This window comes from Microcebus murinus, chromosome 8 (assembly GCF_040939455.1).
Source record: "Microcebus murinus isolate Inina chromosome 8, M.murinus_Inina_mat1.0, whole genome shotgun sequence".
NCBI classification, from domain to species: Eukaryota; Metazoa; Chordata; class Mammalia; order Primates; family Cheirogaleidae; genus Microcebus; species Microcebus murinus.
In genome coordinates, this window is record NC_134111.1 from 80,368,376 (window position 1) to 80,384,624 (window position 16,249).

The window sequence follows — 16,249 nt, forward strand, 5'->3', positions numbered from 1 at the left end:
AGTTTACCCATTCAAAATATGGGGAAACTAAGGAATGGACCAATACTTGTCCATTCATTCATATATGCTTAGTCATTGCCTACTAAATCCCTTACAAGGAACTGCTCTCTCAGTTAAAAAAAAAACCATTATGCATTCACTTCTCCTGAAAGAATGTTTGTAAGATTTTATTTAAAAAATAATTTAAAAGTATATTTGGTTAGACTAGGATTTGCAGAGCCACTGTCTCTAAGTTAGGCCCCTTCCTTGGTCCTGCTACTAGGCTAGGAGCACTTGGCCCTATTGTACATGGCATGGCTAAATGCTGCCAGCTGATTACAGTCAGAAAATGACTATGTGCTTTTCAACTAATACCTTTTCAATATGCTAGTAATACCCGGTGAGCAACTCAATCAATGGTGAAATAAATAGACAATTAGGGGCTTAGTACCAGCATAAATTTTGCTAATAATTGTCACTCAGTGACCAGTGGGCAAGCAACTATAGATCCCAGAACAACTGGAGGAAATCTCCTTTGCTAAGCAATTGTCAGTTCTTGCTATTTTTTTTTTCTTCTCACATCCAAGTGTACAATAGTAAGGGAGAATGCATGCAAAGAGGACAGTAAATTCAAATAAGGAGAAGAGGAGGGAAAACTGTCTTGAATGTAACAACAGAAGCACTAAGGTAGCTTGAAATCTTCAGCCAAATTGTTGAATAGCGTCTCCGCTAAATTTTAGGGATTGTTACTATAAACAGGAAACCAGAGAGAGACAAGAAGATTGCAAAATGTTTTTGTAGCAGAATTCTTTCAGCACCTTTTAGTAGTATTAGTGCTTTGTGTACTATATTATTTTAAAGTTATCTATAAATTATAAATCTTCCTTTACCATGTTTATTAAATTCTTATCTTTTTTCAGAGAGGAAAATGTCTATGTTTTGTTTTTTAAATAAAAGCTAATGGGAAAAATCACACTTAAGAGAAATTTGTAGGAAAGAATGTGTGTTTAGGAAGAATATCTGTATTATTATCCAGGATCTAGATGTCTTCAATCACTTGCTTTAGTTTATCTCTTTTCCTCTGCAAAACCTGTACACCGAAAATCCTTTCCTATAGTTATTTTATATGACAAAAAGATATATTTTCATAGAAACTTTTAGCAGTGAGGAGGGGAATCAGGGAGAAATAATTTACTCTAAAGGTCCTGAAACTGGCCAGGCTCGGTGGCTCACACCTGTAATCCTAGCACTCTGGGAGGCCGAGGCGGGCGGATTGCTCAAGGTTAGGAGTTCGAAACCAGCCTGAGCAAGAGCGAGACCCCGTCTCTACTATAAATAGAAAGAAATTAACTGGCCAACTAATATACATAGAAAAAATTAGCCGGGCATGGTGGCGCATGCCTGTAGTCCCTGAGGTTGCTGTGAGCTAGGCTGACGACACGGCACTCATTCTAGCCTGGGCAACAGAGCAAGACTCTGTCTCAAAAAATAAAATAAAAAAATAAAGGTCCTGAAACTGACGTGACACAGGATGATGAATCAGGACAGCAAAGTCCAGAACACTGCAGGACACCCTGGGGCTGGTGGCTGTCAGGTAGGTAGGGTTTCCTGCTAGCACTACATGCTCTTTCACAAAGCAGTAGTATTTTTCCCCTTTCTCCTTGTGTCCCTCCCCTTACATATTTGTAAGAACAATTCAGATCTAGAAAGCATGCTTGTTATTTACTCAGAAACCAGGGAAAGATGGGGAGAGGGTGCCTTTCAGTGCTGATAGTCAAGATGTAGACAGATCAAAAGCTAAATCCAATTTAACCCACCTCAGGCAGAAAAAGTAATTGAATTAAACTTCCTCTAAATATGATAAGTTTGGGGCTCTGAGAGCCAGGCACAAAGAACCAGGTTAGAGTGAGCTGTTAAGTAAATGGAGGCATTGAGCTCTAGCCACCCCACCCAGGGGGAGTTTGATAAGCTGGTGATTGCCTTGATCACTTTACTACTGAGGCCGAAAACTGATTAAGCTGCTTATGGGGCTCCGGGGGCTAATGGCTTGGCCCACCAAGAAAACCGCTGCCACTAATTTAAGTAAGCTGCTTGGCACGTATGGTTTGATTATTACAAGGGGGAAAAAAAGAAAGGGGGGGGGGAAGACAGCAGGGTACAGGAAGCCTGAAAAAGCAGGCTTTATTATTCCAAATGGATACACTACTCTGACACCCTAAAATGAATAAGGAATTACTCTGATTCTTTCTCTTCATCCGATATCAAAACTCGTTTTTGAAAGGCTTCCTCAAAGAGTACTCACTTTGGAGCCCACCCATTCTATTTTAAACCACCTTTACAAGAATGTTCTGGGCTTTTCAATGTACTTCTCAAGTGATAGAGTCTGTGTCCTCAGATACTATGATCAGATAGACTCTGGAAAATAGACAAATGTCTAACGGGTGTTTTAACCAGTTCCTTCCCTTGAACACCACTAGACAATTGTAATTAAAAATATATCCCTTTCCAGCCCCCCCTGCTTGAGTGTATACTAAAGGGCAGGCAGCACTGAAGGAGTTGGGGAGCTGATGACATGCAAGTTAAGTTTAAACTTGACACACAAGTAGAAATCGAAGCCCTAGTCTTCTCTCAGCTCCTTCAACTAAGTGCTCTAAAATCATTCCTGCCATTTAAAATACATTTCCTACCTCTGGGTGTGTGTAGGGGGCAAACAGAACACAAAAGTGTTAACTTTTCAAATTAAAGGGGAAAAAGAGACATTTAAAAAAAAAACTTGAAAAGAAATTTAAAGTCTGAAAAATGACTGAAGGATATGAACACAGTTTTTAAGTTGACCTAATTTCTTCTGGATAAACCCACCAGAGAGGAAAACAACAACAAAAGATCAGAATCACAGCAGTCTGAGACATTCTGAAAGTTGTCACAATTGTTGTTGTTTTTTTAAATTGACTCTTGAAAGAATCATTTAGTGTCTAACAGCTTCTTAGGGAGTAAGTTGTTGATTTAAATGATTAACCAAAGGTAACATATTCAGGCTTAGAGCTGAACACAACAAAAGGTCAGTTTCTTCCTGGCTGCTAACCTGGTCAATCATTAAAAGTACATGTGCTAATAAAAGTATAAATAGATGATTTTGATTCTTATGTGCTTTGCTATATTTTATTAAACTTAATGTATTCATTACCTTTTACATCTTTTTTCTTGATATGGTTTTTATCGATAGAATTCACGTACCATAAAATTCACTCTTTTAAAGTAAACAATTCAGTGGTTGTTAGTATATTCACAAGGCTGTGCAACCATCAGCACTACCTAATTCCAGACACTTTCATCAGCCCCAAAGAAACCACGTATGCATTAGCATTCGTTCCTCATTCCTCTGCTCTCCCCAGGCCCTGGCAACCACCAAAGTACTTTTTGTCACCATGGATTTCCCTATTCTGGACATTTCATTTAAGTTAAATAATACAATATATATTTTCTGTCTGGCTTCTTTCACTTAGCATGATATTTTCAAGGTTCGTCTATGTTGTTGCATGCATCAGTACTCCTTTTTATAGCTGAATAATAAATATTCTATTATATGGATACACAACATTTTGTTCATTCATCAGTTGAAAATTTGGGTTGTTTCCACATTTTTGCTATGATGGATAATGCTGCTCTGAACATTTGTGTACAAGTTTTTACATGGACATAGGTTTTCAAATCTCTTGGGGATACACTTAGGAGTAGAATTGCTGGGTCATATGGTAACTCTATGTTTAACTTTTTGAGAAACTGCCAAACTGTCTTCCAAAGTGGCCATACCACTTTACATTCCCACCAGCAATGTATGAGAGCTCCAGTTTCCCTATCCTTGCCAACATTTGTTGTCCTATAATATCTTTTTATACTAAATTCTGCTCCCCCCTCCCTGTTCTGAATAGAAATTAACTGAGGACCAGGGCTCATGATGAAAACTGCCCCCATGATGGTGGAATTCAGTGCCAAGACCATAATCAACAGAAAGAGAACCAAAACGAAATGGCCCCTCTGAGCACTTACCTGCTGCAGGTCGGCGAGGGAATACAGGTGGATCTGTTGAAGGAGGTATTCTCTGGGGAAAATTCTGAAAACAAGGGCAGATACACAAGTGAACTGTGGTTCTGCTACAAAACACATTTCTTTCTGTTAAGTTTCAAAGTCTCATTCAGGAATTCTTTTCCTCTGCCTTCTTTCCCTTCTACCTATTCTCCTCCTCCCCAAACCCTCTGAGAAACCTGTAATAATTTCCTTTTCTCAGATATTTTTCTTCCTAACACAGATATCAGAATGCAAGTAGAAGTTTGGTCTTTGATTTCTGATGTAATCTGAAATGCTACTGTGCAGTGGCCCAGGCCTGAGGACCAGAACATGAAGTTTCTAGTACCAGCTGTGTGTCCCTTCCATGCTATATGATCATGGACAAGTCCCCAAATCCAACTGGCTTAGGCTTCTTCACTGTAGAATAAGAGTGACTGGACATGGAGTATCTAAATCTTTCTAGGTGTATTATTCTATATCTAAATAAATTGATTTTAGGGAGAAAAATTGGAGTTGCAACCTGTGTGTCTAAAGGCTTCTATGGCTTTCATTAATGGAGAACAGTGGCACTGAACATCACATTACATGTGATGTCCTTTTACGTGTACAGTGATGATAATTTTTAGCACCCAGGTATAGGTGGGAAGAAAGGGACAAAATATTTTATTTAAATCAGGACTCCTCCACAAAGTCCAATCTCTTTGGCTGCTGTCAGTTTACAGCATCTGGATAGCTGACAGCGAATGAACAGGAAAAAACAACCCATTATGGACAAGCTGACAAATACCAAAGTGCAGATGGCTGGAAAACACCACACATACAAACTAAATCCAAAACAAAGATCCTGGTGCTAGCATTCTCTCTCTTTGTCTTATGTGTACTATGCAATTTTCTTCTGTTTTAAGTGAAAGAAATCATCAATTTATTCAATTAACATTTATGATTTCCATTATATGCCAAGCACTGTGCCAGGTACTAGGAAGACAATTATGAACTCAGTATCTGAGTTCAAGGAGCATAAAGCCAAGTGAGGAAAAGACACACAAACTGCTCATTGTAATACAATGTGGTAATTGCAAATGGTAAGAGTTATGCATGGGGTACATATTTTTAAAATGGCCTAACATGGTGGATTCCAACCCTGGTGGTCTATTAGAATCATTTGGGGAGCTTTTAGAAAATGACAGGGTATACATGTGGGTACAGCCCAGAATTCAGTGTTAAAATGAAACAAAAACTATCCTGGTGATTAGTACAGCAATCAAGTACACATTGTTGCCAAATCCTAGAGGTTAAATCATTCATCCTTCCATCCATCCATTATTGATTAAGCACAAACCGTATACCAGGCACTGTACTAGGCCACTGAAAATGGAGCATTGAATCAATGTGACAAAAGTCCTGACCCCATGGAAGACTGGGGTAAGTGTATTCTAGTTTGGAGCTCTCCTGGAAAGTAGGATAGGCACTGAAGAACTCTGCTGAAAAGCATCACTTCACCCACAGGAATGAGACAAACCAAGTGAATGACAAGGGCATTATATTCTGGGAAATAGAATACAGTTCCTAAGGCTGGCCTCCCTTCAACTGTAATGGTTCAGAGCTGCATCTGTGGCAGGAAGCAGAGCATAGGCCCAGCGCAGATGGGTAGGGTATAGGGAAAGTGCTCAATTCCTCCACCTGGGATTAGCTTCCCTACAGAAAGGGACCTGGTGTGGAAGGAAGACCATGGTCCCTTGGGGGGCCATGAGATATAATCAACCTCCATTTTCAATAACATACACACATGGCAGAGATGAGCAAGGGACCTATTCCTCAAGGCACCCTAGTGTTAGGCACCAATAACAATAAGGGCAGCATACTCTGAGCTTGGCACGTGACAGACATCATTTTGTTTAATCCTCACTACAGCCCTGCATGGTAAGTACAGCCTCCATTTTACACAAGAGGAAACTGAGGCTCAGGAGCAAAGACTAATTTGCCAAGGTAACAAAGTTCAGATTCAAGGTCAGGACTTTCTGACGCCTGTGCTCCTGCCATTTTCTGAGGGTTGGGGGTGGAGGAAGGAGGGAGGTGGCTTGAGTTGACCATCTAATTTAGCTATATCATGCAAGTATTTTCTAGGTAGATGTTTCTTACTGTTCAGGCCAGTAGCAATACAGAGTCACTGATGCTTTTTTTAAACAGGAAAGTCACGCTGATGCCCTCTGTTGTGCCCTCTTTCTGAATGCAGTAAGCTAGGTGGAGAGAGGTATCCCTGACGAGCCATTCGAAGGTCTGTTGTAGGGTAACAACACGGGGATAGTGAAAGGACTAGGAGGGCAGATACAAGAGACTTTCGAAAACAGAGCTGAAAATGTTAGAATGAGTGAAAAAGGAGAAAGGAATCAAAATGATCCTGAAGCATCCAGCGTGGGTATCAGAATGGTTATGCCATTGGCCAACAGAGGCCAGGCTGTCGGGGCTGGGAACAAAGGATTGGGTTTACATGTGCCCAACATCCAGTGCTTGTGGGGGTGGGGCAGCAAGTATGGCTGTGGGACTGAGACGTGGAATGGCCGGGACACTTTTGACCTCAGCACAGAGGGCACGGGTGGAGCTGAGGAGTAGATGGAAGGGACCGAGGAGAAACCTGAATAGGAAAGGGACTGAGCATGGATGGATTGTTTTTACTTTGTTTACATCATAATATCTAGAACCATCTAAAAGTATATTTTTGGTGGCCTGCAATGTTCTCATACTTGCTCATACTTGAAAAATTATGTTTTGAAAATAACCAGGATGTCCATGTATACTTCAGGTTCTAACATTTCCTCTTTTTTTTGATAAAATGTTCATCCCTTGTACCCTTTGCCAGCTTCCCCTAATGTTTACATCTTATATAACCATGGTACATTGATCAAAACTGAGAAATGAACTATTATGTACATTATAGACTTTATTCAGATCTCATCAGTTATGTCACGAATATCCCTTATCTGTCCAGGATCCAATCCAGACTATAACATTCCATGGATTGTTGTTTTATTGTTGTTGTTTAGTATATTTAAGCATCTACAAGGAGACTTGAGACACAAACATATGTGCAGAAAAGGAAACCTATGACATACTCTTTCAGGGCAGCAGTGTATGATAATACAGAGGACAGACAGTATTGGGGGCAGTTGAATGGAAGGAATAATTTTTTCCAAAGGTAACTGATCTACAGCAGGAACAAATGCAGGATAGCATATCCATAATGTTTTGCTGCTTAAAGTTCTTTCTTCTCTAAAATCTTAATATTTCTATGACTGGGAGTATATAGGATGTAAGAATTATTTACAAATTTACAAAGCAAGCCATGCTGGTATATCCTTCCTAGAATATGATAGTCAGCGAGTTATCACACAGCCAACAAACCCATATTGAGTGCCTAAAATAAGCCAAGTGTGCTAAGTGCTGGGCATGAATACTTCAATGAACACAGTTGATGAGCAACAAAGAGAATTTCCAGTTTTGCCTTAGTAGGCTGAGTCCTTCTTGCTTCCAAATGCTGTTCATTATTCTTCTCACAACAATAGACCAACTTTGGTTACAGTCATCTCTAATACTCCTTCAGCATTATTTATACAGTATAGCTAAAGTTAGCTATGTATTTAATGTTTCTGTGTGTACAAATATATCTCACATGTTTATTTTCTCTCTCCCTTTAGAAGAGATTCTAAGTTCCTCCAGAAGCACTTGTCCTATTTGTCCCTGCATCCCTCTTCAGTGTCTAATACTGTAATTTACATGAGGTCAGTCATAACAGACACAAAGAACTGGAAAATGCAATATAGGCAGAAAAGATAAAGAAACCAAGCTTATTGTGTCTGGAGATGTTGTGTCCAAAAGATTTAGCGGTGGCCATTAACCACACAGACATTCAAGATAGATAATGTCAATCAGCTTTTCTTCTCTCTGGAGGACAGAATTTGTAGCATGAAAGCATTGAAGTCAAATATGAGAATAAATTTCCTGAGAGGTAAGACTGGCAAGTATTAAAAAGCATCTCTTATGCTAATGCTTTTTAATGTAAATAAAAAAGAAAAGGACTTTTTGGGGCAGCTTTTTAGAGACAGCGACTCATTTTTCTGCTTTGAGGAGGTAAGGGTTTCCAAGGCAGGGCCAGATGACTTAGGCTCGCTGCAGCTAGTTCATTCCTCTTTCTCCTAAGGCAGGCTGAATTTGCAGGACATTCTCTGAGTATCTTCTTTAGGCAGACCAAGCATGGCCCAAGGTAAATAAGGACTACAAGCCAAGCTCAGGGAAGTGTGGGCCAAGGCAACTTCCCATCTGGGTGACACCAACAGCTTTTCCCTGCGTGGCTTACGTGCTATAAGTCAGCCTGTGGGACAAGTGGCCTTTAGGAAATAGACAGAAAAAGCAGGTATCCCCAGGGTGGGTTCTCCTTAAACTCAGATTAGTAGAAGGGGTTCTGGAAAACCTGTAGGACCAATGTGTGCTCAGGTATCATTAAGCTGCCTTAGGCAGATCTGAGTAGGGAAGACAGGGCTCCATAGGGCATACAGAGATGAATTTGCAGTCACTTCAGGGACTGGGGAGTGGGAGAGCTGTTCATGCCTGGGAAGCAAAGCTTGGTGTCCCCTTAAGATAGTCATGTCTGCATTAATTTTACAATTAATGTATTCAATGAAGAATGGTTATTTGCATTTTTGTCAGAAAACACTTGTAATCGCCACATCTCCCATGAATTTAATGCAAATAAAGCCCAGCTTTATGAAACTCTGTGACTTGTCACCATGCTTAAAAACCTAAAATCAGGCTGGGTGTGGTGACTCAAGCATGTAATCCCAACACTTTGGGAGGCCAAAGAGGGAGGACTGACTGAAGCTAGGAATTCGAGACCAGCTTGAACAAGAGCAAGATCCTGTGTCTACAAAAAATAGATTAGCCAGGCGTGATAGTGCATGCCTGTAGTGACAGCTACTCTGGAGGCTGAGGCAGGAGGATCGCTTGAGTCTAGGAGTTGGAGGTGGCAGGCGTGCGCTATGATGACACCACTGCACTCTAGCCTGGGTAACAGAGCAAGACCCTGTCTCAAAATAAATAAAATAAAATAAACCGTAAAATCAGAACCTAAAATCAGCACACATTTCATTGCAATAAGTAGATGCTGGGTACATAACTTGTGCCAGGCATTGTGCTGGGCACTGATGATTTGGAAAAGACATAGCCTTTTAATGTCAGAGAATATGTAGCCCAGGAGGATCAGCAGACAAGTAAACCAAAAGTTCCAGCTCCCAACACAAAGCGCTGAGCTCTGCAGATGCAAGTGCAGGGAGAGGAAAGCCCGCAGGACGCCTGGTCAGGACAGGCCTCAGAAAACTGACAAGTCAGAGTTATTAGGAAGAAGCTGAGGGATGGGTGTTCTAGGTGGAGGGTAAGAGAGAGCACAGGGGTAGGGAGTGTAAGACTTTCAGGAACTTGCTCTCTGGGCAGATGAAGGCGTTGTCTATGCGCACGTGTTTGGAGGGTAAACGGCAGGGCACGAGCTTAGAAAGTTAGGTCGTAACCAGACATGAGGAGTCCTGGAAGCCATGCTAAGAGTCTACCCCAAAAGAGATGGGGGCCATAGAAGTGCCTCAAGAAGAATGACATAGTTAGCTTTGTGACTTTAAAAGATCACAGACAGCAGAAGGGAACAGAGAGAGAAACTGAAGGGAGAGAATTTTTTTTTTTTTAAACTATGCAAGAAATGATGAGGGCCTGAATAGAATGGAAATGGTTGCCCTGGGGTTGGAGAGAATGGGCCTGCCACAAGAGAGATTTTTGAGGCAGAATCTACTGGTCATGATGACTCCCAGGACGTGAAGGCCAGGAAGAAGCCTGGGATTGCTCCCAGTTTTCTAACTAAGCCCAGTAGGTAAATGGCAGTTCCGTTTACAGACATTGGAATAAGAAAGTGGAGTTGTCTTTGTGGGGGAAAGGGTAGCTCAGATGTTGGGGCAGAGGACTGGAACTGTCTGGAATGTCCAGTGGAGTGGCCTGTGAGTCCAGATAGGAGCTTTGTGGGCCCCGAGCCTATAGGCTTCGGGTGAAGCCATGAGAGGAAGTGATGGCCTGGGACTGCACAAACCGGGAAATGAGAAGAGATGGGTCCCTGGCGAAACAGTGCTATGTGAGGAGTGGATGCAGGAGGAAGAGTGGGGAGGAGTGGCTTGACCAGGAGGAGGGAAAGCAGAAGAGCCAGTGCCAGAGAAGCCAAGGATGGAGAGAGTTTCATGAAGGAAGACGGTCAGTTGCATCAGAGGCAGTGGGGAGGTCAAATGACACCAGGAAGATGCCTGGACAGTGCCTGCTGGATTTGGCAACACAGGCCCATCAGTGGCCTCAGGGAAGTTTCAGGGGAGGAAGGGGGAAACCAGATGGCGGAGGGGTGAGAACTGTGGATTACTCTTTTAAGAAGTTAACTTTAAAGGAAAAGAGGGAAATTGGGCCATAGCTAAAGAAGGATGTAGGACTAAGAAAGGAATCTTTTATTTTTTAAGAAAGGAGAGACTTGGGCATATTTATATGCGAAAGTGAAAGTTAGTACAGGGGCAGAAGCTGACGACAGAAAATTAGAGATAATTAACAGAGCCTGGCCCTGGAAACGCCTACCAGAAATGGGATGTAGACCCAGCTAGACACTCTTTCAAGTACACACGTTTGCACATGCATGAACATGTACTTGAAATGATTCAAGTTTTTACTACAATGTTATATAAAAAAGTAAGTATAATTTCTCCAGTGTAACCCCCAAACTTCATTATATTAAGAACCAAAAGCTACAAGCTAACTGAAGGTTATCTGACTTAGCAGTCCTTTGGTAAACAGGGTCCTTGCTACAGGAGAATGTTGCCTTTTGTTTTCTGATGAGGCTGCTGTGTTTAGGGCTTTCTGTGCATTAGGTGACCTCATTGCACTGCAGGCCTATTAATCACTAGGTCTGGCAGCATTTCTGCAGTTGGCCTACCACATGGACAGCCCTGCTATGCCAATCCAAGTTTATCTGGTAGGCCCTGACACCATGGTCAAAGGACAAATGAGATAAGTGTCAACTCCACACTTTACTGACCCATCAAAGGAAACCGCATCACTGGCAGGCAGCACTATAGAGTTCCTTGTTACCAAAGAACACTGAAGAAACCTGTTAAAGGATCATGAAAATCAACTAGCACAATTGTTTTTAGTGTTAACATTTTCTGTTTTTTTATCATTTTTAGAATTTCCTGACACACTGGGAAGGTAACTTAGGCTTCATTTATAGATATAGCTAATGAGAAAGATGAGAAAAGATGAAAATTAAAAAGGAACAAGGTCATATATGATTCACAGCCCTTATATTATGCAGCTGGTACTTGGGTTAAAATGCAGAGATAATTGCCTATGAAATCAAAGGCAGTAATCTTAACAGAAAAGGTAGGGGGGCCTCATTCCATTTTGTTCCATGACATTAAGTCGAATAAATCAAGACTCATTTAACTCGACTAATTTCTGAGGACTTTCAACTCAGCTCCCATCAAGCCCTAGTGCTCATAGGAGAAAAAGGAGTGGGTCAGGCTCTGAGGTAGGTAGACCCCTTGCAAGATTCTGATAGATTTAATAATATCGCCATTTCCTTGAAGCTCAGTTCTTAGAGATGCAAAATTGGCATTTAAAGACCCAATGATTAAAATGAAAAAAAAAAAAGTTTACAATGGGAATATCTCATTTTAGACAGGCTTCAACAAAAAGACCCACACAACACAAACACACACACATAAGATCAATAATGAAAACACAACACCAAAAGCAAACCTCTAGAATTTGATTCTAAATGATAAGAGTCTAAAGGAAGAATGTGTATTAAGGCACATAAAGAATAGTTTAAAAAGGAAAAACATTTATTCACATAGTATTCCTGTGTTTTCCAAGAATATGTGCTCCAGAGTAGGTAATTTGTAATGAGTATCTCTCCTTTGGAGGGCACATGCACCCACAGTGAAATCAGCAAAAAGCACTATGAAGCATCTCTGGGGAGATGCAATTTGGTGTCCTTGATATGAGCTGCAAACTCTTCCTGAAATAGTTACATTAGGCTGGATGTGGACAAGACTCATGTGTAGCCATGCTCCGAACTAATGGAAAAACAATTTTAAATCAAAGGCAGATATTTTGATAGCCCAGGTGGAAGAAACAAGCTTCAATCATTTCTCTAGGTACCTCATTTTGCTAATCTCATTGGCTGAAAAAAATGGCAAGATTGCACCAGATATTTTATCTTGGCAGATAGTTATGGGAAATAAGGGTCTCTTTTACTCGCTCATTCAGAAATTGTGCTTAAGTTTCTTAGCAACAATCTAAAGCCTTGAACAGAAATACTTGGGCAGTAATATTGGTTGTGATTATTGTGGGGTCTGATTATGAAGGTGACAGATTGTGTCACAGCTATTATATGACCTAGTTCAAGTTCTTAAGGTGTTTAACAGTTGTAAGAATGTAACACTTTTCTTGTAATATGTTTTATAAAATGATTTTAGAGAATTTATATATATTTTGATCTCAGAATAAGGTAAAATCACTTCCTATTTGTAAGATCTCTCAATAAAGAACTATGTTTGTGGACAGTTTAGTAAAATTAATATATAATTTTCCAGAGGTCCTTTTCAAAGTTTTTTAATCTGTTTAGTTGTGAATGACACTTTTACAGGCAGTCTGTAGCTAGCTCCCTTTTAGAATGTTGATACTGGTATACGTACTTTGCTGAGTGAGATCTCTGGAGAAAATGAAGGAAAAGAGAGGAGCTATTAGGAGATCAGGAAGACAGATGACTTGAAACCATACTTCTAGAAGTCACCCATGGGAAAAAGAATTGTTGAGGTAGAATGAGAAGAATGGTTGCTATCAAAAACTATCAAAATGACATTCTGTATTTTAGTAGTTTCTGAGTCTTGATAGATTCATGCAGCTAATTTATTAAGGTGAAAGCCCCAACTGCAGCTAATAACATTTGTAATTAGCTAATTTGAAAACTATCCATAAAAGTTTGGCTAACCTTAAATCTTACAGAGAACATAAAGAGTTGTATTCATTTACAAGAAATGTTACTGATACATTTGAAGAGCTAATAATTACTAGTCTTTAATGAGACTAATTTAGCACTAATATTATCACTAAAGTAGACCTATTCTTCTAAAATTCAATATTGACCAGGCTTTGCACATTTAGAGATCAGATTTTGCGAATAAGATATTCCTTATGTTCAGTTCCAGTCTGTATAGATTGTGTGTTAAGAATTAGTCTGCTGTTCAATGCTGTGTACGGAAACTTAAAAAAGAAAAAAAGAGGCCAGGCATGGTAGCTCACGCCTGTAATCCTAGCACTCTGGGAGGCTGAGGCGGGGGTGGGGGGTGGGGATTGTTTGAGCTCAGGAGTTTGAGATCTGAGCAAGAGCGAGACACCGACTCTACTAAAAAAAATAGAAAAAAAATTAGCTGGATAACTAAAAAAAAAATTATATATATGTGTATATATATAAATAAATAAAATTAGCAGGGCATGGTGGCGCATGCCTGTAGTCCCAGCTACTCGGGAGGCTGAGTCAAGGAGGATCAACTGAGCCCAGGAGTTTGAGGTTGCTATGAGCTATGCTGACGCCATGGCACTCTAGCCTGGGAAACAGAGTGAGACTTTGTCTCAAAAAAAAAAACCTAGTACGTACAAGAAGGATAGTTACCATAGGCTGGGAAGGGTAGTGAGTGGGAGGAATAAAGTGGGGATGGTTAACAGGTATAAAAATATAGTTAGATAGAATGAACAATATCTGATAGCACAACAAAGTGACTATGGTCAACAATGAATTATGGTATACTCTAAAATAACTAAGAGTGGAACACAAAGAAATAATAAATGCTTGAGGTGATGATACTCAATTACCCTGATTTAATTATTACACATTGTATGCCTGTATCAAAACATGACATGTACCCTACAAATATATACAATTATGTACCTATAATAATTAAAAATTAAATAGTATGTATAATATAAAACCATTTTAATAGGGGAAAAATGATCTGCAGAGGAGAAAGTCTGGGAGGACATATATCAAAGTGGTAGGATAATGGGTAGCTTTTTAATTTTTGTTTTCTATGATGAACAATATTTTTTAGAATTAGGGAAAAATAAATTTGGCCAAATTGGGCAGAATCTTGGTAATAGTACTACATTCACTTAGTTAATTTATTCAACAGGTATTTACTAGCCCCTACTCTATGTCAGGTATGGCTCTAGGCCCTGGAGACATAGCAGTAAGCAAAACAGATAAAGAGCATAACTTTTTGTGCTTACATCCAGTGGAGACAGCAGAGCCACTGCATATGGTTGCATAGGTTAAGCAAAGCAAAACCTCCATATTCATACATGATAGCCTAAGAGAGGGAGGCAGAAAAACCAAAATACTGTGTTATATGGTAAGCAAGGAAAGAAGACAGGAGGTGAGTGTGCTGGTAGGGAGGCAGATGGACACTGGCTGCAATTTAAAATATACTGGTCAAAGATGCTTCATTAAAGCGACCGTTGTACACAGACCTGGAAGAGGTTAGGAAGCAAGCTCTGCAGTTATCTGAGGAAAGTAAAGATGGAAACTCAGGTAGGAGCCTGCTTGGAGTGCCCAAGGACCAACAAAAAGGCCAGTGTGCCTGGAACAGAGTAAATGGTGGAAAAGTCGTGGGAGATGAGGCAGGGAGGTAGCAGGGGCCAAGATGGTGTACAGCCTTGGCTTTGACTTGGAGTGAGAGGTGAAGCTATTAGTTTGGGCCAGGAGCGACATCATCTCATTTATACATTAACTCTAGCTATAATCTTAAGAACAGACTGAAGGGGGCCAAGGGTGGAGCAGGAGATCAGGTACTACAATAATCCAGGTAAAAGTTGGTGATGTCTTGTGCCCAAGCAGTAGCAGTGAAAGTGGTGACAAGTGGATATATTTTGAAGCTGAAGCTGACAGGGTTTGCTGATGGATTGGACGTGGCATATAAGAGAAAGGTGTTTGGCCTGAATAACTGGATGGATGGAGGTGCCACTGAACCAGATGGGAAAGACTGCAGGAGGAGTGCTTTGCAATGGGAGTGGGGGGCCGGGGTGACAGGTGCAGCTCAGTTTTGGACATATTAAGTTTGGAACGTTATTAGATGTTCAAAGGACATTTAAATCTTTGGACTTAGCCTCAACTCCTGTGAACTGAAAGACTGTTTTTCTCATATACCAATGGAAGAAGTAGGAAGAGAGTCTTGGTAAAACAAGTGACATTTATGGGGACTGGTCTAAGAGCTGAACAAGCTGCTAAAGTTTGCTTGAAGGAAGAGGAAGCAATGAAAGTCTGACAGGACACACACACATACACACAAACACACACACACACACACACTCTTTTTCTGGTACTCACCAGAATAAACAGTATTCATAAAAATGGGAATCTTTAAGATGGAAATCTCTTACTACTCAGTAAAGCTGGTATTTCAGTAGGAACTCCTGCTGGATATAATCATAATTTCAAATAAAATGTGAGACCGAGAGACCAGAAAAGGTGATTCTGGTATTCGCTTAAGACTCCCAAGTCAAGCCATTACGTTGCTTGGAATGATCTAAGGCAAGAATTAAACTTGACAAACATGTAGGACCAAATGTTCCCTGAGAAATGACACAATTCTCCTCTAAGCAACTGGGAAAATAGGCTTAATATTGCCTGTTGCCTTCAACTGGTGTTGGAGAGACACTAGTTTTAAATTTATATCATAATGGAAATGTTGGATTTACCAGGCACCCTAAGGCCCCAAATCACATTTTTGATCACAGAGAATGGGAATTACTGAAACATCTACATAAATTTCCCTAGAATGGATTTCACTTCACTCAAAAAAGAAAATATGACTTAAATTGAGGTTTCTGAAAAGCTAGTCCAAACAGCTGGTGTCAGCCTGGTGATGTTTTCAGCAGTCCAAGAAAATAAGGAAAAAAAAAAAAAAAACAAAAAACACTGGAATGATTTGTAAATCTATTCAATTTTAAAAAACTGTTTGATTTCTGAAGCTATCTGATTTCTGAGGCAGTTTATCTTTTTTTTTTAGTGTTTCTATGTCCTTATGTGAAATGATGGTGAGGAATAGATGGTCATGCTACGTTTGTTTTTATTTCTGTTTTG

At 40.2% G+C, this 16,249-nt stretch overlaps 1 protein-coding gene across 4 annotated transcripts in view; it reads right to left on the reverse strand.

Moving 5' to 3' along the window:
- The window catches only part of PLEKHM3 (pleckstrin homology domain containing M3), a 173,442-nt gene that overhangs the window by 69,793 nt on the left and 87,400 nt on the right, over positions 1-16,249 (reverse strand). For 2 of the 4 annotated variants that reach the window (XM_012752117.3, XM_012752116.3), the window contains exon 6: positions 4,027-4,090. In XM_012752117.3, the coding sequence (XP_012607571.1) occupies positions 4,027-4,090 (64 nt within the window). Of the gene's footprint in view, positions 1-340; positions 4,091-16,249 lie in introns of those variants that run through there. The other 2 variants (XM_076005875.1, XM_076005876.1) reach the window with 1 other exon arrangement.